This window comes from Brassica napus, chromosome A10 (assembly GCF_020379485.1).
Source record: "Brassica napus cultivar Da-Ae chromosome A10, Da-Ae, whole genome shotgun sequence".
In the NCBI taxonomy this organism is placed as follows: domain Eukaryota; kingdom Viridiplantae; phylum Streptophyta; class Magnoliopsida; order Brassicales; family Brassicaceae; genus Brassica; species Brassica napus.
Window position 1 is genome coordinate 2,491,360 of NC_063443.1, and position 24,324 is coordinate 2,515,683.

General features: G+C 37.8%; 4 protein-coding genes and 1 long non-coding RNA gene across 10 annotated transcripts; 2 read left to right on the top strand and 3 right to left on the bottom strand.

The window, feature by feature from the left end:
- Positions 1-4,332: 4,332 nt before the first annotated feature.
- LOC125579409 lies at positions 4,333-10,655 on the bottom strand. Its single transcript, XM_048743467.1, has 2 exons — positions 5,201-10,655; positions 4,333-5,121 (listed from the first exon to the last, which is right to left on the bottom strand). Exons 1-2 carry the CDS (start codon positions 6,038-6,040, stop codon positions 4,333-4,335), a joined length of 1,629 nt encoding a protein of 542 aa, XP_048599424.1. The 5' UTR covers positions 6,041-10,655.
- Positions 10,656-13,579: 2,924 nt separating this feature from the next.
- On the bottom strand, positions 13,580-16,732 carry LOC106371162 (chitinase-like protein 1). Of its 3 annotated transcripts, none has more exons than XM_013811198.3 (4): positions 16,517-16,732; positions 15,773-16,181; positions 15,535-15,694; positions 13,580-14,242 (listed from the first exon to the last, which is right to left on the bottom strand). In XM_013811198.3, the coding sequence occupies exons 2-4, from the start codon at positions 16,158-16,160 to the stop codon at positions 13,825-13,827; spliced, it is 966 nt and encodes a 321-aa protein (XP_013666652.1). In that variant the 5' UTR covers positions 16,161-16,181; positions 16,517-16,732; the 3' UTR covers positions 13,580-13,824. The 3 variants fall into 3 exon arrangements, with proteins under 3 accessions (XP_013666652.1, XP_013666653.1, XP_048599425.1); XM_013811199.3 differs by having other exon boundaries at positions 16,510-16,644; XM_048743468.1 differs by lacking the exon at positions 16,517-16,732 and adding an exon at positions 16,479-16,516.
- Positions 16,733-16,961: 229 nt separating this feature from the next.
- Positions 16,962-18,333, top strand: LOC106371160 (INO80 complex subunit D). The gene is made up of 2 exons (XM_013811195.3): positions 16,962-17,599; positions 17,734-18,333. Exons 1-2 carry the CDS (start codon positions 17,019-17,021, stop codon positions 17,996-17,998), a joined length of 846 nt encoding a protein of 281 aa, XP_013666649.1. The 5' UTR covers positions 16,962-17,018; the 3' UTR covers positions 17,999-18,333.
- On the bottom strand, positions 18,296-20,048 carry BNAA10G03900D. 3 transcript variants are annotated; one of them, XR_001274476.2, is made up of 4 exons: positions 19,474-20,034; positions 19,159-19,334; positions 18,785-18,847; positions 18,296-18,698 (listed from the first exon to the last, which is right to left on the bottom strand). XR_001274476.2 is itself a non-coding variant. In XM_013811196.3 (2 exons), exons 1-2 carry the CDS (start codon positions 19,883-19,885, stop codon positions 19,255-19,257), a joined length of 492 nt encoding a protein of 163 aa, XP_013666650.1. In that variant the 5' UTR covers positions 19,886-20,048; the 3' UTR covers positions 19,021-19,254. The 3 variants fall into 3 exon arrangements, 1 of the variants encoding a protein (XP_013666650.1); XR_001274475.2 differs by having other exon boundaries at positions 18,296-18,847; XM_013811196.3 differs by lacking the exons at positions 18,296-18,698; positions 18,785-18,847 and having other exon boundaries at positions 19,021-19,334; positions 19,474-20,048.
- A 2,620-nt stretch (positions 20,049-22,668) lies between these two features.
- On the top strand, positions 22,669-23,943 carry LOC106451077. 2 transcript variants are annotated; one of them, XR_001289493.3, is made up of 4 exons: positions 22,703-23,108; positions 23,178-23,312; positions 23,413-23,549; positions 23,744-23,943. It is a non-coding gene; the product is annotated as an uncharacterized LOC106451077 (long non-coding RNA). The 2 variants fall into 2 exon arrangements; XR_001289492.3 differs by having other exon boundaries at positions 22,669-23,312.
- The last annotated feature ends 381 nt before the right edge of the window (positions 23,944-24,324 follow it).

Genomic DNA, 24,324 nt, shown 5'->3' on the forward strand with positions numbered 1-24,324 from the left:
CATGTCACGAATGATAGACAAGTGCGGAACTTGATCGAGTTGGCCAAGACACACTTTGTACGCCTTTGTGTATCAAGCCAGAGCCAAGTAGAAGCTGGAGTTGATGATGATGCGGATGTGTCTGATGGTGATGATAGTAATTTTGCTGATGAAGATACTGGTCAAGATACTGATTCAGAGTGGGATGAAGATAGTAATGATGCTGATGATGTTCAAGCAACTGCTGATGATGTTCAAGCAACTGTTGCTGTTGATGTTGACGATGGTGTAAACTACAGTGATTACGGGAAAGTGAAAGATGAGGATTCTGACGAGGATGCAAATGAAACGCTTTATGATGGTTATAAAGCACAGTTCTCTGGTGGGGAAGGAAGATCGTTGTCCTTAAAGGACAATATATATGTCGGTCAGAGTTTTGCTAGTAAGGATGAGCTTGTTTCAAAGCTGAAGTCGGTGGCTGTGGAATATAAATTTACATTCTCAGCATATAAGACAACGAAAACTCTGTATGTGGCTAAGTGTCGTGTTCAAGGATGTGGTTGGAAGCTTAGAGCGAGTGTGAAGCATGGGCCAAAGACATTTTGGGTGACAAAATATTCAAAAACTCATACATGTTCAGTGGCGGATCGAATGGCTCAACGGAAACATTTTACTCCGAAATATGTTGCAAGACTATTTATAGAACGGGTTGGGATCATAGATGGGCTTACACCAAAGCATATCAAAGACGCGATGAGGAACATGTTTGGTATGAAGCTTGATTACAACACTTCGTATAGAGCTTTGTTATCTGCGCAAGAGTTGGTGAGAGGAACAGCAGAAGATGGATATGAGAATCTGCCTTCTTATTTGCGTCAGATCGAGATATCGAATCCGGGAACTGTCACATGTCTTGTGAAAGATGGTGAAAACAGATTTAAGTATCTATTCCTATCTTTTGCAGCTTCGATAGCTGGTTTTAACTATCTTAGGAGGGTTATTGTGGTGGATGGGACTCATCTATGTGGAAAGTATGAAGGAGTTATGCTAGTTGCTGCTGCCCAAGATGGTAATTTTCAGATTTTTCCGTTGGCTTTTGCGATTGTGGATGCGGAGAATGATGAGTCATGGGAATGGTTTTTTACCCAATTGCGGAGATGTGTTTCAGATCAGTATGCTTTGGTGATAGTTTCTGACAGGCACGGTTCCATTAAGAAGGCGTGTGAGAAGGTTTTTCCTTGGGCAGGGCGAGGAATATGCTATTATCATCTACAACAGAACATAGTCCAAAAGTTCAAGGGAAAGCACATGTTGTACTTGGTCAAAGGCGCTGCTTACGCACATACGCTTTTCGATTTTAACCGCTACATGGATGAGATACGGAGTATAAACCCAAGCCTTGCAACATATTTGGAGAATGCTGACGTCTCTTTATGGTCACGAGTTCACTTTCAAGGTGACAGATACAACATAAAGACTAGCAACATCGCAGAATCCATCAACTCTGCACTTAAGCCAGCCAAAGGATTCCCAATCTCATTCCTTCTTGAATTTATACGCGAGAAGCTAGGAAGGTGGTTCTTTAAAAGGAGAGAAGATGCTTTGAGTCTCACTTCACATCATAGTCGGGGAGTCGAAAACTTGTTGGCTATTCGTGAAGAGTATGCAGATATGATGAATGTGGAGCGTATTGATGGTTGGCGATTTGTTGTGAGAGGAGGACATCGAGATTGTGTTGTTGACTTGGAACTTCGGAGGTGTCAATGTGGTGTGTTTGATATTGAGAAGATACCTTGTTCACATGCCATTGCAGCTGCAAAGGATGCAAATATTCATGTCTCTACGCTTGTATGCCCATCCTATTCAAAGAATTATCTTTATGCAGCATACGCGGCAAATATATATCCCAAAAGTGACGTTTTGGAAGCTCCCAACACTGATGACACATCACCTGCCAATGAAGAAGAAGCTCCTAACACTGATGACACAACACCTGCTAATGAAGAAGGAGCTGATAAGGCACGTAAATGTCTTCCTCCAGAGGTCAAGCGTGGAAGGGGTAGGCAAAAGAAGTCGAGGTGGCAGTCTTGGCTAGAAATTTCCAGGATGAGGGGAAACCAACCGCGAAAACTGCACAAGGATTATAGTTGCTCCCAGTGCAAACAACCGGGTCACACTCGTCCTAACTGTCCAGGTTAAACTGGTGTTGGCTTTCTTATTGCTTTAGATGTTGTCTTATGTCTTGTGTGGAACTTATTAGTTGTATTGTTGCTTTGGATGTTGTTTTATTGCTTTGGATGTTGTCTTATGTCTTATGTGATGTGTGAAACTTATCAGTTGTCTTATTGCTTTGGATGTTGTCTTATGTCTTATGTGATGTGTGAAGCTTATCAGTTGTCTTATTGCTTTGGATGTTGTCTCATGTCTTATGTCTTAATGTGTTAGTCTTCTGTTACAGAACGCAGACTTCTTTTGTAGTCTTCTTTTACAGAACGCAGACTTCTTTTATAGTCTTCTTTTACTTACCGCAGACTTCTTTTGTAGTCTTTTTGAAAAGAAGACTAAGTCTCTGAGTTGTCTCGAATTTGTATTTTTGATCGAATATGAGCTAAGAAAGACTAATATACTGATAAAAAGATGATGTCTAGATAGTAGTCGAGTAGCAGACTTCTGTAAAAGTCTTCTGTAAAAGAAGACTAATACTTAAGTCTGCTGCAAGCAAATTACATAAGTTTGTTACAAACAAAAGTGTGCTACATCAGCATGTTACTCACAGCACAATACAATAGTCTGGTACAAAAGACTACTACATCAACCTACATATATCCGATGAGGAAAGTCACCAAAAAACTTCATACTTTCCCTCAATTCTACCCAAAGAAGTGGATTAACCTTAGTCATAGACACCGAGATGCTTGTAATCACGTTTCTCTGTGCCGTTTATCCTGGTCTCATCAAATATCTCACTCGCCATCTGAGACCTGATTGTCTTGATCTTCTTATCACACAGCTCATGAGGTGGGAATGGCATGCCAAGTGCATGACATTCTATATACTTCAAGCAATACACTCCACAGTCACCACTTTGTTTGTTTTGTGGCACCCCAGATTCACGCTCATGTGTGAAATCAACCGTGTACAACTCCCTCTCCGCACCGGTAGATAACATACGCAGCATGTACGGCAGCATGTGTGCAATAGGCTTCACGGCCTTAGCAATTTCTGCATCCGTAGCGTAAGCAAGATCACTATCCCAAATGACTATGCGTCTCCTCGGGATTGATATCCAGCAAGCTACCCAATGATCGTTCTTGACCAATAATGGCGCATATATATCATCAATCTCCAGTGCCCATGTCTTATTTGATCTGCTATACGCTGGTTCCTCGCCTGTGTAGTAGTCTAAGGCGCCAGGAGGGAGTAGTTTACCTGAGCCGTCAGGATTGGCAGGAGAGGCCAGAAACTCTGAGTACTTTGCTGTCCACATTTGAGTAAATACAGCATCCAACATGCAAATTCTGTCCGACCTAAACCATTCAGGGTGCTTTGTGTATCGGAGCCTTAAAAGATTAATGCCAGCATCCATGTGCTGCAGTTACAACATTAGAGACTTCTACATCAGAGACATCTACATGCGAGAGAAGTCTACATGAGAGAGAAGTCTACATACCGTGTCAATCAACCATTTTGTTGGAGTTAGTAGTATGTAGAACCAATCACTTGATGAACCTTTGACCTTCTGTCGCCATTTGCTGTGAATAATCAAATTAAATAAATAAAACACTACAAAGTCTTTATATAAAGAGCAATTAATTTAGGAAATAGATGACTTACGGGTCAAGTTTCACCCAATCAAGAAGAGCAGAGAGCTTTTGGCGATCAGGATTAGCAAATGGGTTATATCCCTGGCCTTGCTTCGGCTGGTTAGGTATAATAACCTTTGCCGTGCTGTTTCCATCAAAAGGAGACTGCTGAGTTGCAGCAAGCCTACGTTGCCGCTCACTCTTAGCACGGGCCACAATGCGAGCAGCTCTCAGTTTACCAACTTGTTTCAGTTTTTTCACAGAACCATAATCAATGTGTGATTGTTCTTTATCTACTACAACCACACTTATGCCTCCATTCTCATTTTCACTCTCACTCTGCATTTGTTTTCAGTAGAAATAACACATTAATAACAGCCACAAATTTTATACAAACCAAAAGAGAACATACAAATGCACACGTTTTTCAAACCAAACAAGCTAATTTTCCAAGGTTCCAAAACAACATGAAAAAGGGCTAATATTCCAAGGTTCCGCACAACATGAAAAAGGTTCCACCGTTCCAAATCCAAATGCAAATGCAAACAAGTTACTTCTTTTTCACTGATTTTTTTCCTCTTTTCGGATCAAGTGGTTTGGGAGATGTTTTGGTACTAACCACAGTGGCTTGGGTGTCTCTAGCTTTGGCTCTTGTTGTCATTCCTTTGGGAGCTGTTTCCGCAGCTTTGCTTTCCTCGGCTCTGCTTTCCTCGGCTCTGCTTTCCTCACCTTTGCTTTCATCACCTTTGCTTTCATCACCTTTGCTTTCATCACCTTTGCTTCCTTCAGCGCTGTCCTTCTTAGCTTTGTCTCCATCAGATTTGTTTGCCTCAGGTACATCAGTAGATGAACCAGCTTTGGTGTGGTCTTCTTTCCAACCTTCACGCACCATCTTCTCAACAGCTCCCACTTGAGTTGTAAGGCCCTCAATCATGTGGGATTGTGTCTTCAGAGTGTTCTCGCATCTGCTCAGCCCCTCAACCATATTAGAAGTCAGGCCAGTTAGCCAACGAACTATTTCTCCTTTCATGGTCTCCACATCCAGGCCAGGGGACTCACGAGCCTTTTTGCGTGATTCTGCATCAGACTCTGTGCGAGAAGGGGACACTGTCTTCAAGCTTCGCATCATCTGACCAGCTTCTGTCTTCATCGGATGGATCTCCACCTTCACATTTGTCCACAGTTTTGTTCCGACAAGAGGCCAGTGACTTTGTTCCCACGCCCAGCCTGAAGAAAACATTGCCTTCACTATGTTATCAGCCTTCTCATCTTCCAGCTCACCATCCCAGCGAGGGAACATTTCAGAGTAATCCTTCATAGCAAAGTTCTTAGTCCTAGTCTGCAGAAGATAAAACTATTAAGTTAGTATAAAACCACTTTATATCAAATTAATGCATATATAAACATAAGAAGCATACCTGTTTCAAGATATTCTCCTGGAGTCTTCTCTGGCCTTTGGCACCTAAGAAGGCAAGTAGAGGTGGGGTCGGAGAACCTTCTATAGGGAGACCATACCCAGCTCCGAATTCAGGGAGACAGCAGTAGACCCAGACTTGAAGAACCTGAACAAAGCCTTCAATAGCATACGTCTTTGTCAAGTCTACACCCTTCACCGACTCCATCAAGAATTTAAAGGCTACTCTTCCCCACGGATAATCTTCAAAAGCATCTAGATCCATCACTAACCTAGCCAGGCTAGCCCGTGTGGGTGACGAGGTTCTTCTTGCTTCGATGAAGCCAGCGTAGATGGCTAGATACCCTAAACGCAGCCGATCATCTCGAGACCATGTTCTGCACATCTGACACGCTGCAGTTAATTCATCAATACTTGGCCCCCGGTCGAAATTCACTCCCATCTGCGCCCAAAATGCTTTCATGTCAGCCGTTACCTCAACCAACGGATTCTCGAGATTCTTCACATACTCGCAGTTCAGGCCAGTTATCTCTTCAAATTCATGCAGAGAAAACCTCAATGGTTCAACACCTACGAGACTCCACAACTCAAACTTCTTCTTGCAGTCAAGCTGAAAACACAGTATATAGTGCACCAGCCTTGAAGCCCATCCAAACTTCATTTCGTGGAACTTTAAGAACACTCCTACTCTCGAGTTCTTGAGCTCCTCCCATTCATCTGCCTCGAGTGCTTCTTTAAGAGCAGGGAAGAGCTTGCTGTCATTGCTGTAGTAGGCAATGCTTTTATTCGGAAAAGGTTCCTGGCCTACACTATACAGCCTTTGTGGGAAATCAAGTTTATCCATTTTGAAACCTGCAGCAAAAAAGCACAAACAAAAAATTACACAAGAGAAGTTTACAAACGAATAAAAGAAGTCTACAATTCAAAATTAATTCTATGCGAGAAGTCTACAATTCAGAATGAAGTCTACACGAGAAGTCTACAATGCAGAGTGAAGTCTACACGAGAAGTCTACAATGCAGAGTGAAGACTACACGAGAAGTCTACAATGCAAGATGAAGTTTACCCGAGAAGTCTACAATGCAAGATGAAGTCTATCCGAGAAGTCTACAAATCAAAATGAAGTCTACACGAGAATTAACCATTCAAACTAAATTAATAACCCAAACTCTATCATAAATCGAGAATACGAAACCATCTAACCAAACTAAATTTGTCATCCTTCGACGGAAGCCAAAAACAGTATACAACAATTCAAAAAATATGTCTACATATCAACAATGATGTGTACCTTAAAGTAGACTGACCGGAAGCAGAAAATGGATTAGAGAAGAAACTAATAGGTTAGTTAACAAACTAAGAGAGAGGTTACAGGAATATAAGTCAACTAGTTAGGTTATTAGTTAAACGAGAGAAGACATAGAGAGATGACGTACCGTTCGTTCCCTGAAAAGATGAAACACAGTTTGTTAGCTCGCTAGAGTAGAAGCCGTGAGACTGACAGGAAGCAGAGATTTGGAAGTCGCCGGCTCAGATCTGAAAAAGAAAAAGGTAAAGGTGGTTACTTTTAGCAACGGAGCGGACGAAGCCGAAGACAAGCCGAAGACATTTAACTTACCAGAGCGACGGAGTGGACAACGACTAGTTTAAGCGGCGGAAACGGTGTGGCTAGAGTTCGCCGGAAATCTCCCCGAAAATCGCATGAGAGAGAGAACGGCGGGGATTAGGGTTTTTTTTACCCCAAAAAGCTTAACAAATCGTATTTATATTCTGGGTAACTTTTCTGGTTAGGTTAAAAGAGGTTTGGTTTAAATTCGATTTGGTTAATATTATATTGGTTAAATCCGGTTAGGTTAAATTTGATATGTGGACTTCTTTGTCAGTCTACAACGATTTTTTTCTTTCCCTTTATTATTTGCGAAAATTAAAAAGATAACTTACTAAATTTTTTATTTATTTTTTATATTTATTAATATATGATTTAACATTCTTATTCATAAATATGGAAATTTAATTTAAAATAAAAAGATTTTATGTGAACACCAATAAAATAGACTGAAAAGGACGTCTCCAGCTAAATAGACTTTTCTGTAGGTCTACGAAACCCTAAACCCCAAATATCAAACCCTAAATGTTTTGCTTGATAATCAAAAAGTCCCAATTATACAAAATATAAACTACTAAACATTAATATGCTGATTTAAGTTAATAAAACAAAAAAAAACAAAATCTAAAATCTAACCCTATGAAATCAACCACTAAAAGACATAACATGTTATAACCTTTTGTTTGTAAACTATAAACATTGTCCAACACATGATAACCAAATTAGTATATATTCTTGAAAATTATTCAATTATATGAAATTTTAATTTATTTAGTTCATATTATCCATTATATTGATGATTAGTTAAAAATATCACTATAATTATTTTTATACATTTTCAAAATTAAAATTTTAGATCAAATTAGAGTATAGACTACAAACTAAGTCTATAAGGTAGACTTCTAAGAAAGTCTAAACATTTGTAGACTTCGTTTTTTACGTGTAGACTTCCAAAGGATAAAAACGTAAAATACATTTATGTTTTTTGTTTGGTCATAAGGGTTAAATAGTACTTTCACTACCCCTTTAGGTTGGTTTTGCATTTGACTGAAAGTGGGGTACACTTTTATATTTGACTTGAATATTTGGGTTGGTTTTAGCAAATCTCCCTTGAAAAGTAGAATAATCTCATATTGATATTCCATCAGCCTGCCAGACATTTTGATGAAATAATGATATCTCATATTACAGCTGAAAATGCTCCAATAAAAAAATAGTGTCATAAATGGACGATATATGAGTCTATGGCACGCTAGAGACGTGATAGACCACTTTGGTTCCAAAGAGTCCTCGAAAAACAGCAAAAATATAAATAGAGGATGAATCTCATGATGAGACCGTTGATATGGTTAATGTAACAGTCAGGTACCTGGGTAAATCATCCATGATGACAAAGAGATCTCGATTAACCATATCAGTACGGATAAAAAGATGGAATCAAAGAGAAAATAGATTGTTGACAATAAATAAATGAAAAAGCGCTATAAAAATAAAGATTATGAGTCTACCTCTATGTATGAGGGTAGAGTGAATTGATTGGCCATCAATTCGATATAAAGCTCGTTAGAATAACGAGAGATTTTTGGACCAAAAGTCCAAGGTATATATTTCTCCAAAGAATGAAATGAAAGATGACCTTGAGGTATGAAAAACGGCTTGTTCCAAGGTCACTGGAGAAAATTTAAAATAGATGAAATATATTGAAATGTCTGGCAGGAAAAAAATAACTTAAGTTGCATCTTGATGTTTAGTAGTCCCTGGAGAGTTAAAGATACTCTCGGGAATATATAAAACTCTGAATGAGTTAGAACAAGCCGTATATAAGGTATCTTGAACCAATAACTGGTGATATGTTTACGGCACGATTTGGCGAAGGATGAATTTCCTGCGTTAGGGGGAGGAATTTGAGAAATTCCTAAAGAGATTACATGGTGTACACAGTTGTTGTTACACTTTGGTCCCCTACGAATCAAAGAGGGCTGAAAATTCAGGAAATTATGCATTTGCATAATTTGACAAACCAGTTACTAAGTGTGTTCACAGATACGACATGATATACCCGCAGAAAATGTTCCATCCAGATTTGATGTTCCTAAAGAACAAACTGATGGTAACAAAATGAATGAACCTAGGGTTCAGTTAAAGAGGGGGGAGACTAGAGGGTTCTAAAGATAAAAATTCCTGAAAGAAAAAGAAATTTGTTGAGCAAAGAAGAAAGATTCCAAAAGAACCTGATATTGAAAGATGTCTGAAAGAAGGCATAAGTGGAAAGGTTCCAGAAGAACCTGATACTGAAAAATGTCTGAAAGAAGGCATAGATAAAAAGGTTCAAGATGAACCAAATAAAGATGATCCCGATGACGAAAAGGGAACAGAAAAGTATGAGATTTCCATCAACTACACCCTTGATAAAAAAAGTTATAAGATAAAAGATGTTGATGGAATATTCTCCTTTTATGTGTCCAAAGAGATCGATCATAAAAGTGATGATCACGATCCAAGGTCCATTTTAGAATGTTAAAAGGACATGATTGGGAGGAGCCATTCAAATTGAATTATTCTCCCTAAATAAAAGGAATGTCTTTGGACCTATAGTCATAACGCCTGAGAATATAAATCTTGTTAGGTATAAGTGGGTATTCGTGAGAAAAGTAATACGGTATAAAACCTGATTAGTTGCCCAAATATTTTCTCAGAGACCGGAAATTGATGTTGAGGAAACGTATTCTCCGGTAATAGATGCAATTACGTTTAGATTTTTGATGAGCCTAACGGCGTCTAAAAATCTTGAGATGCATCTCATGGACGTTGTGACTGCATATTTGTATGGATCGTTGGATAACGATATATATATGAAACTCCCTGAGGGATTGAAAATGCGAGGGGCATTCAAAGAAAAATCCAAGGAGATTTGTTCGGTCAAGTTACAGCGATCACTATAAGGATTAAAGCAATCCGGACGCATGTGATGACCTGAACATAATTGGAACTCAAAAGGAGGTTGATGATGCTCGAACTCATATGAAATAGGAGTTTGAAATGAAAGAACTCGGCAAGACAAAGTTTTGTCTTGGGCTCCAGATAGAGCATCTCCGAGAAAGAATAATTGTGCATCAATCAAATCATACGAAAAGGTTATTGAAACGTTTTTGTATGAATAAATCGACTCCTTTGAGTACTCCAATGGTAAACAGATCTCTTGATGTTAAAAGAGATGTTATTTTAAAAGATCCAGGTAAGATCTTATATAAATAAGTACTTTGGAGATGCATATGGTAATAAAACATTTGTGAGCTTATATGTCTTGCAAGTTGTATTTGATAAAATATAGTTTTAGACACTAATGTCTTTGCAAGATACAGCTCATTTCATATTTATGAAAATTAGAATGGCGTCGAGAACATGTCAGTTCTCTCCGAGGTACGTATTGATTCAGGATTGGTTTACCTAGAAACTCCGAGTTTGGTATAGTTTTGCAGATACATGCCATTTACAATTGGTGGAGCCGCGATCTCTTGGCGGTCCCAGAAACAAAATCTGGTTGCGACATCTTCGAATCATGCAAAGACTATTGCGCTTCACGAAGCATGTCGAGAATGTGTGTGGCTTTCGGTTAATGAGTCACCACATACAAGAATCAAACAAAATAGTCAACGAGAAAAAGCCCACAAAAATATTTGAAAACAATTCGGCTTGTGTTGCTCAACTTAAAGAAGGCTACATCCAAAGCGATAAAACAAAGCACATCCCTTCAAGATTTTTCTCGTACATAAGGGAGCTCGAGAAAAATAAAAAAAGTGGACATCGAGTATGTACGATCATGCGACAATCCGGCTGACTTGTTCACAAAAGCTCTTCCGACTACAACATTTCGAAAACTCTTTTATGGTATCGGAATGCGGTATTTGCGTGACTGATGATAGGAGTTTTAAGGCTCCTAATCAAATGTTGTAGTATAAAGGATGTCTAGCCAGTTTTAAGTGATTCTAAAGCAAAGGGAATGCAAGACCATGCTTAATCTAAGTGCTATCAATTGGTGAGATGATTTTTTAACTAGATTACTACTAAAATGCAATAAAGGATAAAGCTTTCTTTCTCAATATGAAGCATGAGGACTCATGGGGCTAGGCATTTGATCTTGGATGATGTAGATCCAATCTAGAGGTGGCAACCTATCAATCAAACACTTTTCTTATGCCTAGACACTAAGCTAAACAAGCTCTATCTCTAGATGAATGTTCTTTTGAATAAGCAATTCAAGTATCTAATCTCTTAGGTTGAATGTTACTAAATCAAACATGGAGAACAAGCCTAATAGCAATCTTAACTCATTTATCAACTAATCTCTTAGGTAAAGCAAGCAAAAAACATTTAATAGTTGGTTAAGACATTTCAACATACACCTTATGGGTAGTAAATGCCTAGAGATCTATTTTAGTATGATCATGACTAAAATAGCATTGAGAACCCTCAACAAGCAAGGAAACAAGTAGATCTATCACTAAACATTCTAGATCTTCTCTAATCATCCTTAATTACCCTAACCCATGAATCCAAAATAGTCTACTCACTAATAAACATGAATAACTCAAAATCATGGATGATTCAAGCCTAAACATGATTAGAGAGCTAGATAATCAAGCAAAGATTAGATCTTTCAACTCAAAGTTCTTTTTGATTAGATAGAAATTAAGATCTCCCCTTAACCTTAGCCCTTAACCTTAGGATTACAAGAGTATTTATATGTTCTTGGTAAACCTAATGGTTTCCATTAAAAAGTCTAAAATGCCCATAAAAAATGTTTAAAATCGCCAAAGTAATAAACGCGACCCGGGGTAGGGATAGTCAGCACCAACCCGCGTGAAGCATTCCGCGTTGGAGCGTCGAGCAGCTTCGACTCATGCGCGCGGGTACGGCTCCCCGCGTCTCTCACCCCGAGTCGAGACGTCGACATTTCCTCCTCTTCGTGCGCGCGGGTTCACGATCCCGCGAGCCTTCAACCCGCGTCGTCGAGCTTCATCTCCGGAGTCAAGCTTCAATCAAGGCCGAGCTCGGGCATCTCCGTCATACTCTCAGCCCTCACCGCTGCGAAGCTCAACCGCGACCAAGCTTCGTCCACGGCGTCAGTATCTCCATCTCCGCCGCTTGCGCCACCACGGGATCTCGTCCAAGCACCACTCTTCTCCAATTCTCGTGCTATACTCCTTCATGGAGTGCTCAGCTTCATCACCGCGTTCTTGTCCCTGTCGAATCGGGCCTCGCCGTCGGGATTCAGATCCGGAGAAAAGAAGTTGTGAGCTCCAATGGTGGATTTTGGAGTTATTGCACATCTGGCCCTTGACGTTTCAGATAATTACGATTTGACCCCAAACCTATCAAAAGCGCAGAAAGGTCCACTCGAATCGACCCCAAAGTTTTCAATCGTGGATTTAGCCCAGGCGAATATTTCGAATTTGCAGCATTGGTCCCTGGATTCTTGTCAACATCACAGTGGACCCAAAACTTCTAAAATGTACAATTTAACCTTTGAATTTCGCCCCAAACTTCCAAATGAGCATTCCAACCCCTATTATATGCAAATGCGTATACAAATGCAACACAAGGACCTAAATGCAACCTAAAATGATCATAATAAGCTAAAAGATGAATCTAAAACTTATTAAAATCATGAGATATCAGTGATATGTGACAAGAAAGCTAGGTCCACTATTCTTACGAGAGATTACGGGAGTGTACTTTTTTTCCCTTGTCATGGTTTTTGTCTCAATGGGGTTTTCCATGATTAGGTTTTTAACGAGGCACTACGTAATACAAGGATGAATAATCAAGGGGGAGTGTTACAATTGATGATTATTCATCAGATGATTATTCATCTATGTGACAGGTGTTAGACATGTGTTTTCATTTGGAAAAGTATCACACATCACCTCCTCATAATTTTGTTCTTTTTTTACATGTTTAATTGACTTTGTACACTATAAATAATGCTATTCTTTTTTGTAAAAAGTTAGAAGTAATAATCTCATTTCTCATTTTTCTTACGTACACACAAACATAATATAATAATATAATATTAATACAGAAAGTAAAAGTACTCTCTCTTTATTTTATTCAATAGAGCGCTGTTTTTACCACTTAAGAAATAATATATTGAAACTGTGACAAAAAAAAAAGGAATAATATGTTGAATCTATTTACAAGTGACAAAAAAAAAGGAATAATATGTTGAATCTATTTACAAATGAGAAACTGTGGTCTTTTCGTAGTATTTTTTTTTTCCATCGTGGACTTTAAAATTTCCTCAACTCTTCCCTGATAAGCTTAGAATTTATATCTTTCACTCATAGAAGTCGGAGAAGCCCATAAACAGTTGTACAAAAAAGGCCCAATTAGTCAGGTCGACTGAACTCATTTGGTAACATCTGAATTATTACCTAAAATAGTAATAGTTTATTAATAATAAGTTTCCTTTTTTACTAAACTATAAAAACTAGAATTTCATATCTGATTTAGGTACAATGATATATAGCAGATGGATATGTGTTTGTATCCTGGTATGTTATGAAATTGACAGAGCAGTCCTGAGGTTATTTCTGTTTTAAATAATTTAGAAGTTATATGTTTATATACATTATCTTATAAAATTTTGAAAATACTATGTCAGTGTTTCAGTATGATCATAAATTTAGTGCTGTAGTTATTTTTTCTTTCGAAACAATGGGATCCGAAGCTAATAACAAAGCATGCAACATGAATACTGTATTATGGAAACTCAAAAACAAACTTATAGTAATATAATAAACGAATAGAAACACCATTCGCAACACACATTCTTTCTCTACTTTTACACATTGAAAATACAACAATTTCAATACCATATACAATACACAAAAATATAAAAATTTCGTTTGTATAAGTTCTACAGGGGCAAGCCCTAAATAAAAATCACACACTTATTGTACGTAAACACTTCTCGAGTGAAGCAATGTGACTTGAGAACAAAGGCAAATACGGAGAGAGACTTACGAAGAGTTAGAAGACGGTGCAGTTGCAGGGTTGAATGCTTTCTGCTCAGCGCAGCTGAGCTCCTCGTTTGGCCCCGCGTCTTCCCTTCCGATACCCAAGAGGTCGAGGAAGTACAAGTAGTGTGAGACTATGTTGCTCATTGGCTCAATGTCGCCTTGACCACATGTGTACTCTCCGTACAAAACGTTCATGGTGGTACCAAAAGTTGGGCCACGTTTGGACAAAGTATCATTCTTTGTCGGTTTCCAGTTCCCAACAAAGATGTCGTGAGCCGAGGGCTGAGCTTTCTTGATTGGCGTCATCCATCTCCAAATTGCAGCTTGGAAGGCGAGCGTCGCGTTCTGCTCGATGTACTCGGGGTGGTTCAATAGATCGGCTTTTAGGGCTTCTCCAGCTGCACCGTAGTTGAAGTTCCTTCAAATAAACATAAGTAAAAGTATTAATTAGCCATGGCGCTTTGGTTCCAGTCAAGAGGATAGTGTCAAAATCAATACTCCATCCGTTTTAGAATTTTCACTCAGAAAACATGTTAAATTTTGATTACAAATGCATTGTTTTTTTTGTAATTAGTTATTTCCCATAATTTTTAGTCAATCAAAATTCAGTAAACACATCTAATGTCTTTAAAATTTACAATTTACCATTATTACATGCATTGAAAATGTAAAAACTGTATCTTCTAAAAACAATTTTTTTCTTTTCTAAGAGCATCTCCAAAAAGACTCTCTATTATAGAGTTTTGCAAACTCTATATTTGAAGTTTCAAGGTGTTCTTCTCCAAAAGGAAAACTTCAAATTTAACTTCAAAACTATTTGTAATTTACATTATGCTCCTTATATTTATCATAACTAATATAAATCCATAAAACTTTTGTAGATAACTAGCACATATATAAAAATATTATAGTAATATTAATTAATAAAATATTACATTAAAATATAAAATTATAAATAGAAATACATAATTAAATATTAAACTACAAGAAAAATACCACATTATTACATAAAATTATTTTATTAATGCTCCATTTTCGGTTATACAAAATTTGTTTGGACAATATTTTAGAAGTTCCGGAGAAAAAATTTACTAGACTATTAGTGTTGATGTAATATTTAAATTTGTATAACAATTATGTCTTCATGTATATATCTTCTTAAAAGAATTATTAAGTTTCTTTTGTAATATTCTTTTTGTCTAAATTTAGTTTTAAAATATTATAAATCTTTATTTTGATTTTTAAAAAAACTTTTATATGTAAAATTTTAATTTATAAAAATAAATTTGAAATATTTAAAATTTACAAAAGTTTTAAAAATTAAAACCATGAATGAAAAAATACTTAAGAATCATAAATGTGATGTATAATTAATTATAAGGACCAAAATGCAAATAAAAAGATGAAACTTCAAATTTAGAGTTTTGAGTAGTGAAACTTCATATAAAACTCTAAATTTGAAGTTTTGAAGTTCCTTTTTGGAGAGCCAAAAACTCTATATTTGAAGTTATAGAGTTTCTTTTGGAGATGCTCTAAAACATGGAATATTTTGAAACAGAGTGAGTATTTGAGTATCCATTTCAACAAAACTAGAAATTTCTATAAAACAGTTTTTCATTTGAATAATTTAGCATTCTTTCAAAAAATAATATATTAATTAACCTTTGAGATCCTTGAAATTGAGATTCAAAATAGAGGAGAAATGAATACCAGTAAATGGGTAAAGCACCACGTCCGTAGTACTCAGCTCCAGGGCTGCAAGGGTACTTGTATTTCCAGGTCTCGTCACAGTAAGATTGCATTGGACTCATCTCCCTGTTATAGCACAGACCCCAAGCTAAAGGCCCTCCTGTCGCGACTCCGTATCCACCTACATAAACACAACCACATTAACACTCATGCTAGTAATGCACAGCTGCTTTCTAAGAGTTTTGGAAGAGAAACAGACAGGAAGTTTTGCTGGCGACATGACCGAGGAAGGCAGCCATTTCTTTCTGTCCCATGAGCTTTCCACCAGTGGTACCAAACCCGAGAGGCTCGAAGAGAGCAGCGGCGGTGATGAAGGACTGGTAGTCCCAGAAACCAACAGCATGAGCTATGGGAGTGTTTCTTTTGGCAAAGAGCTGCTCAAACTGGTAAACCTGAAAGTAATCTGATATGGTCTGGTTACAGCAGTACTCGGACCACCAGACACATTCCCATCCCTGCGTGCACACCTTCTTCCCCTTCACTTTCTTCACTTTAATCGTCTTGTCTTCCCCGTTCGCAACCAAAGCCAGGGATGATATAGCGAGTAGAACAAGGATAAACACTGAAACGCTCCGGATCGTCACCATAGCTTAACAAGCAAGTATCAGCTACAAAAATCATTTTTTTTTAAAAGAAAACAATTTAGACAGCTTTGTACATGTCTTGTCTGAATCAAAACAGCAACAATACAAAAAATATTGGAGTTCTTTTATTTCTAGTAACAAACAACAGTTGTGTAGCTGTAGATTAACCAATATCATACAAAATTGGAGAGGATGAAGTACAAGATTATAATTTCAATTATAGAATTGGGGTATACATCAATGTAGATCAGAGATTGTTAGATTACGAAATTAATATTAAATCAGCTCTACATAATCTCAAGATTAGTTATGAATCGTTACCAATGTTAGAACCAAAGTACTAGGGCAGTACCGCTTACCTGCAATGTTGCGCAGCTAGATCCAGAGAGAGACAACTACTTTTTTTTTCTTTTGCTTCGTTGCCGAGATATTAAGAGATTCTCAGGGGAACGAGAGAGGAAGGACTAAACTAAAGCTGGTGATGGGTCAGCGGTCTCTATCAACCGTTGGATTAGAGTGTAAGCAACGGCGAAGATTGCGTTTGGTGAGGTGAATGTGTCGGTATGAGAAGACAGGGTGGTAAGTGGTGTGGGCCCTACTCAAGTGAAGTGGAGCCTTCCACCGACAGCTGAGCAGTCCAGAGAATCTCCTTAACCAACCGGTTCATTACGGTTTGATTTCGATCCGATTCGATCTAGCTTCGATTATTTTTAGACTTTCTGTTTATGTTGTACGGCCCAATGGGCTTTTAGTTATGGCCCAAGAGGCGGTTTCTTGTAAACCAACCGATTCGATATAGCTCTCCTCTCCTCCTCCTCCTCCTCCTCCACCACACACACTCTCTCTCTCATCGCCGTGAGAATGGCGTCTGCTTCGAAGCAGAATCCTTCTTCTTCAAAACCTCCAAGACACCCGTTTTCAATCGCGGCCTCAATCCCCTCGAAAGCCTGCGCTGGGGAAGAATCCCAATTTCGAAACCCTAACCCTAGCTCAAGCCTCTTACCGTCGAATTCGCCGATTTCGATGTCAGTCGAAGATCAGATCCTCGGACGCTCCACTCACCTAACCCGACCCGAGCTTCTACGACGCCGATCGCACAACCTGAAGCAGCTCGCAAAATGCTACAGAGACCATTACTGGGCCTTAATGGAGGATCTCAAGGCCCAACACAGAGAGTATTACTGGAAGCACGGTGTTAGTCCTTTCAAAGAAGATAATCATCACCACCAAAACAAGAGGCGTAGGATTGATGGCGGTGAAGTTGAAGGTAGCGGAGACAACGACAACGGCGTTAAGAGTGATCCGAGTCTGACAGGAAACTGTGTTGCTTGTGGTAGTGGAAGCAAGTCAAAGGCCATGCCGTTGACTAATTACTGTCAGCTTCATATCCTGTCGGATAAAAAACAGAAGCTTTACACTTGTTGCACTTTCGTCAACAAAAGGTTTACTTTGTCTCCTTTTGTGTTGCATAGGACTGTGTCTGAGGATATAGTCTTTGTTATTACATTTGATTTGTGTTCTGAAATGCAACTAGCTCTATTCTAACCCGGTTTGTTGTTGGAATTTGTATATGCAGAGCTCAGTCAAAAGCAATCACGTGTCCAAAACCAACGCTTGCATCGACCGTGCCTGCATTGTGTAACGCGCACTTCCAGAAAGCTCAAAAGGATGTTGCTAAGGCTTTGAAAGATGCTGGTCATAATGTTTCTTCAGCGAACAAGCCTCCCCCTAAACTACATGATATTGTTGCCGCGTTTGTGCATCATATTCAAGCGAAGAGAAAGAATCCGGGGAGAGAGAGCAAACTAAGAAGCTCGGTGAAAGAAGAGATTACTAGCTAAGTGGGAACTGTTACAGTTGCAGATGGGATAACTTGTGTTCCACGGTTGTGCGCAAAAGCGGAATACTATAGCATCATGAGTGAGAGAAATGGGCAGCTGATACTTAATATGTGTAACGATAGGCATAGATACTGTATTCAACTATGCCTCTGATCATGATGAAAGTTTGTAGATCTTGGTAGATTTTTGAATGACTAGCTTCTAAGAGTTGTTTTGTGGTGTTCAAAGTTCATTCCATTTTGCCTATGTTAATGGTGCTGACGACAGTCATTGTTAGTATTCTTGCTTAAGACTACATAGTATATTGGCCTTTTATATTGTTTTTTTTCGGTAAACACTGACCCTGAGGCTACAATTTACAAGGAGCTTCAGCCAAGATTGGAGCAAGATTGACACAAAGGACTATTTAAGCCTTGCAGATATAGAACGACCATGAGGGTATCTTCGAATTTTGCAAGGCACTATCTAGATACACATTTCAAGTTATATACTTAATCAATGTAGATTTTCAAACAGTTTGCTTTTGAATAATGTCACAAACTTGATTCAGATCATCCGTATTGAGCATCCAAGGATCAGTATCAATTGTTGTCAGTCATCCACTTTTTCACCAGTTTGGCCAGTTAGTGAATAATGAAGAAGATAGCACATAACATAAGAAATCCATCTATCTTCTTTCTTTTCCTCCCACTCGATTCTCCTGAGAAATCAAGGTGCAACAGCACGGAAATAGGCACACAAATCTCTCACGAAGAAGGTTAAATTGATCCAGTTAATATTAGTTACCTCAGCAAGTAGAGGCATGTAGCCAGTTAGTGATAGCTATTATAAAACACAAGCCTCTCACCACTGCACAAGGACAACAATCCAGCTTTCATATCTCAGCACTTACAAAGCTTTACAATTGTATAGCTCAAGGCATATTCATTCACAAAGCAAATTAGGAACTTGTCATTCTCAACATCACACTCGGTTAACAGACATAGTTAGATTAACTGAAAGCTTGAGACTAGCAAGGAAAATGAGAAAGAATATGATGCTTTTTATTAAGTGATACCTTTATTGCCCGTTCACAAAAAATAAATAATTAGACTAGATACTACTAAAGATACATGGAATGAGAGTAAAAAAAAAATTATTATTCAGTTAAATTTCAGAACCTTCCAATGTCTTTCTGAGATCTCCTCCTCATCTAAACAGTACCATGATGTCACACCTTCACTAGACTTCCTGCTTCAGACGTGACAATGAACCATTCAGCTGCACAACTGGACAGTACATGCAACGGCTTGAGCCCAGTACTTGAGCCTAGCTTTCACATCATCCGGATTATCACCTGAGGAACAACAAAAATAAAAACACTTTCAGACATCAAAATGGCATTAATGTAATTTTCAAACATTTTCAGACATGAGTCAGATCTGTGGTCTGAACGATTCATAGTAACCTTAAACATTTGTTTAGAGTTTTTTTACCGGGGCTAGATATCTTCCAGTTGGCAATAGGAGGCGCCGGAGAAGAATCGTCCACCGGCGAATTTTCCGGCGATGACTTGTTGTTGTCGTCAGAGAATCTCTGGCTCATGGAATAGCAAAGCTCTAGAGCGGGGAGAGTGCTGCAGAGCTCAGGGATCTCGTCGTAGCTGAAACCAAAGCCTAGATCTAGACAACCCTTGAGATCTTCGAGATCGTCGTCGGTCAAGCTCTTGGATCTCGTCAGATCGTCTTGGTTATTATTATCCAACGTGGCGAGACTCTCCACGTAGCCTTCTAGCAACACGTGGCTCTTTTTCTTCTTCTCCAGCTTCTTCCTACTCTCGATGGATTCGGAAGCAATGACAGGTGTGCATTGCGATGGATCTGATGGTTTGTAGCGAACAGAACTCATCACTCTCTCACTGTTTTCTCAGGTTGCGGTCTGAATCTCTCTGTCTCTCAGCTTCCTTTTATAGCTGTGTGGTCGGGAAAGTATGTGGAGTCGATTTGGTTTGGTTGCTTATAAAAGCTGCAATGAGCTGTACATGCATGATCATGATGATGATAGACTGATAGTGATGATGATGGAAGTCATATTCTCTCGCGTGACTATTGACTATTGTCGTATTAAAATTGGTGGGCCCCAGCGATAGGAAGACAAATTAAGCAGCGATTAACGGAAGGTAATTACTTCCATATCAAATAAGTATCATTGACTCAAAAAAGTTTAAAAGACTTATAGAAAGTTTTTTGATTTGATAATTGATTTGTCATCATCCGATCCGTTACTCCCTATTTCTTTTTTTTTTCTAGTCAGCTGATTAATCAGCCATTTATGTTAAGGCGACATGTAAATGTGCATATTGCTAGTAACGTGGTGATCATCAGGATTGAGGACGGCATGTTCTCCATGTGTTATTATATCATATGGACCCTTTGGCCTTTGCGTGTGAATGTGAAACAGTGACCATTGGTAAGGACTTTGTTGTGACACCCAAGAGATACAGTTGGAGTTAGTGCTGGGGTGGGACACGTGCCTGATAAAGAGTGGAGAGATCCTTTTTTTTTTGAACAACTGAGTGGAGAGATCCTAAATAGAAAGATGAATATAGGCCAACAAACACCACGTCTCCATGTCCTTTATCACTCAATAATTTTTTGGAGCTGGTAGGAGAAGAATACAGAAGTCACATCATTATTGGTGTTCAGCTCACACTTAATACATATATGGTCCAATCTTTTTTTACATGTATGTCCATTGTCCAGTCATATTTACAAATGATATGTTCTGGTATAACTCACTTTTTAACCGTAAACAACAAAGTTATTAAGATTTTATTTCTTTCCTATAATCTTTTTCAATCAAAAGCAGATAGATTTATTTTGCACACTTGCACTCTCGTGTGTTGCGAGCCATAACGGAGACACTGCCTGGTGGGATCGACATGATCTATCTAAAAGGCAAAACATGATCTATCTAAAACGCTTTTGCCTTTTTCCATTAGCCCTTGAAAGGCTACACACATGTCACTTTTACAACACAAGAAACTCGTAAAGGCACAACACAAATATCAACAAAGACTATGGCTCTGAATGGTAACAGTGGGACGAGCGGTGTGGGGACGAGCGGTGCGGAATGAACGGATTAAATACTGCGGTATGAATAAAGTGCGGTTTTGTTAACTGCGGAATATTAACAGTTAAAAAAGTAAAAGCGGTATATAGTAAAATGTGAATGGTAGCAAAAATGAAATGCGGTACCGAACCAATAGTAGAATGGTAAAAATATTATAAGTCATGCGGAATACAAATTAAAATTAAATATATTAATATAACAAAATATAATTACTAATAAATATATGATAAATTAAATTCTTTTTATGATACAATATAGACAAAGATACTATCAAAAATTTAAATTTACCCACAACATATTTGTAATTTTATCTATCATTCGAGCCATATATTCGTCATCTACTGCATTTGTAGATTTGATATTTCTGTACATCACAATCGTTGTCTTAGCATGTGTTGTTTATTATCGTCTCTATCAATACTTCAACAAAATCTGCATCTCAAAATTAGAAATTTTGATAATATTATATAGCCCCATTGTACATTAATTTACATGATATATTCTAGATTAAATTATTTAATATATATAACTAAGTTTGATATATATATATTATAATATATTTTGTATATTACATAGTTAATTATTGTCTTTCTAAAATGACATTTTCTGCTTATAAATGAAAAATTAGATTAATATATATTTTAAACTTAATTATTTATATTTAATAAAATAAATAATTTGAAATGAAAAAGTTGAAAAGAAAGAAAAAAGCTCACCAAACACATCAAACCGCACCGACTTATCTTCTTATGCGTTTCATGTCCGGGTCGTAGACCACACTTCCAATTCTATTTTTTTCTTTTAATCACAAACCACACTATGTGTTATGTGTGTGTTGGTTACAGAAATGAAAATACGCATGCGTTTACTTGTATCCACTACAAACATTGATAACCTATTTCTTAATAAAAATACTAAAAATTATAATGTTTGAGGGATGATAAGAAGATCAAAGCCTCGTTTTCCTTTCTTTCGTCTGAAATTTCTTTTTCATTTCGTGTCCTTAACTACATTAAACGCGTTATCCATGCATCTGGTTGAAATAAACAGATGGTGCACTTATCCGATCTAGTATATACATATATGTTTGATGTCAGCATTAAAAATAGCGTAGGGATTCTTTAGTCAACTAAGGTTTAAACTTGAGTTGAAGAGACGAATCCAACCAACTTGTATGACAAATTCTTCGAGTGTTGCGTCTATTCCATCGTGTCATCTGAATAAAAAAACGCTTAGGTAATGGATTTAAACATATTATAACAAGTTAATTCAGTAAAACTTCCCTAGATATACATAATGAACTGATTCGGTTCAGTTTTACACAGTTCCGGCTAATTATTTTACGTCACCACTACAGGTACCATTTCCTCAGGGAGGCTCCTTCTTAGAAGAAATGAAAATAGAATTCCCAATCCCACTTATTCTAACATGTATGACTTTTTAACATCTTTATATATAAAAGAGAGTTTCCTCTCTCCAGGACGCGCCACGTCAGCGGCCAGCTAGATAAGTTGATGCCTCTCATCGCGACACGTGTCGCGTGCGAACGAAACTATGCGTTTCATTTATTTGAGAATCGTATTGGGTTTTCCTTATTTCTTACGTCTTGCGCTCTATGTCTATCGTTCGCTGCGGCCCAATAGATATTACGCGACCTCTAACCCTAATTGCTCAATCACGTGAAATCCTTTCGTTCCTCTCTTTCTGCAGCGGCGATGTATGACGTCTGCTATACCTTTCTCTTGATTGAAACGGCCGGAGTTATGGATCCGTCTTTATTCCAATTTAATTCAATCGTCCACTACAGACTCTTTGCTGCGCCGTTCGTATCTCATGGGCGGTGTGGATCTGTATAAATATGTAAGTACTTCTTATCTCAGTCTCATACTCTCTTTATTCCGGCGATGATGAAGAGGAAACTGAGGACCGTAAAATCTTCTCCGACGACAAGGAGTACAAAATGTTCCACGACTTTAAGATCCAGGCCTGAAAGAATCGGGTAACGTTATGACCCTTCTTTGTTTATCCAATTTTATAAAGTTGAATAGTTTATCTGTTTCATTTTTAGGGTTTTTTTGAAGAAGATCCCTTCAGGTCCATCTTCCCCCTTACTGATCTGGAAGAACCTTGGATCGACATGACCACAAGGGAATATTTGGAGTCTATTGTCTCCTTATGTGTTAAGAAGCTCAACGAGGAGAAGGTGAGAGTACTCATCAATTCAAATATAAGCATTTTGTGTGTTTTAATTTTGTTGTTATACTCACATATAGGATGGTTGTGTGTGTTGTTTACTTACTTAGAATACAACCGATTTGTAAGCATCCTGATGGTCCTCTCATGGAGTATCAAGCCAAGGCCATGGATTTTGGAGGAAAACCTCCTTTTCCCATCCTCTGCAGACCAGCTTCTACCATATCCTAAGCTAAGACTTGCATAGGTATATTCATATGTTTAGTCTTTTATTTTCTGTGGAATTACATAATTGCTGTGTTATTTGAATTACTTAGAGCTCTTTCAATGTTTGTCGATGAAGTGATGTAAACATAGTTATTCGCCATGTCGTTTGGGGTGATTTTTTTTTTTTATTCATCTTAGTCTCTATTCTCTAATCCTTCAATCTGATCATTGCAGATTTGGTATGCTGGTGGTTGACTACGAGGAAGACCAATCATAATGTATTGAAATGAGTCTTTTATGAGTAAGCTGAGTCCCAAGTGGATTTAGGTTGTATTGATGCTAGCTATATGTCTTTTGCGTTGAGACTTATGGATTTAATATTGTTGAGACTTATTGATTTAATATTATGGATTTTAATGATGGTTGTTATATTATGTTTGATGTTTATTTTATATCTTGGATACTTTTTTTTTGAGCAAAAATATCTTGGATACTTATATGGAGAGGATACCCTTAATCATTCGTTGAGTGAGAACGGTTACCTGAGGTAAAATTGTAAAAGATAAAAAACTGATGAATATAACTCATAACGTTATGATGTTTATTAGTTTATCTTTATTTGGAGTACTGAATTTGTTGATACTTTTGTATTTCGGACGTTCACATGATGCAATTTTCCATTAGTAGATATATACACTTAAATATAATTATGTACAATATATATAAATTTGGTTATTAATTTTGACGATGAAGCGAACGTCTTGATAAATATGAAAATATTAGACTGTTAAAGATTTGGCAAAAAAATATCTTCC

What these genes read in the sequence shown, in the direction of transcription:
- LOC106371162 (XM_013811198.3), bottom strand. Translation starts at nt 16,160, where the DNA reads ATGGTGACGATCCGGAGCGTTTCAGTGTTTATCCTTGTTCTACTCGCT. An exon ending in TGTCGCCAGCAAAACTTCCT is followed by an intron (nt 15,695 to 15,772) that starts GTCTGTTTCTCT and finishes GTGTTTATGTAG; the next exon opens with GTGGATACGGAGTCGCGACA. An exon ending in GGTGCTTTACCCATTTACTG is followed by an intron (nt 14,243 to 15,534) that starts GTATTCATTTCT and finishes GTTTATTTGAAG; the next exon opens with GAACTTCAACTACGGTGCAG.
- LOC125579409 (XM_048743467.1), bottom strand. Translation starts at nt 6,040, where the DNA reads ATGGATAAACTTGATTTCCCACAAAGGCTGTATAGTGTAGGCCAGGAA. An exon ending in AGGAGAATATCTTGAAACAG is followed by an intron (nt 5,122 to 5,200) that starts GTATGCTTCTTA and finishes TATCTTCTGCAG; the next exon opens with ACTAGGACTAAGAACTTTGC.
- LOC106371160 (XM_013811195.3), top strand. Translation starts at nt 17,019, where the DNA reads ATGGCGTCTGCTTCGAAGCAGAATCCTTCTTCTTCAAAACCTCCAAGA. An exon ending in TGCACTTTCGTCAACAAAAG is followed by an intron (nt 17,600 to 17,733) that starts GTTTACTTTGTC and finishes TTGTATATGCAG; the next exon opens with AGCTCAGTCAAAAGCAATCA.
- BNAA10G03900D (XM_013811196.3), bottom strand. Translation starts at nt 19,885, where the DNA reads ATGAGTTCTGTTCGCTACAAACCATCAGATCCATCGCAATGCACACCT. An exon ending in CTGGAAGATATCTAGCCCCG is followed by an intron (nt 19,335 to 19,473) that starts GTAAAAAAACTC and finishes GTTGTTCCTCAG; the next exon opens with GTGATAATCCGGATGATGTG.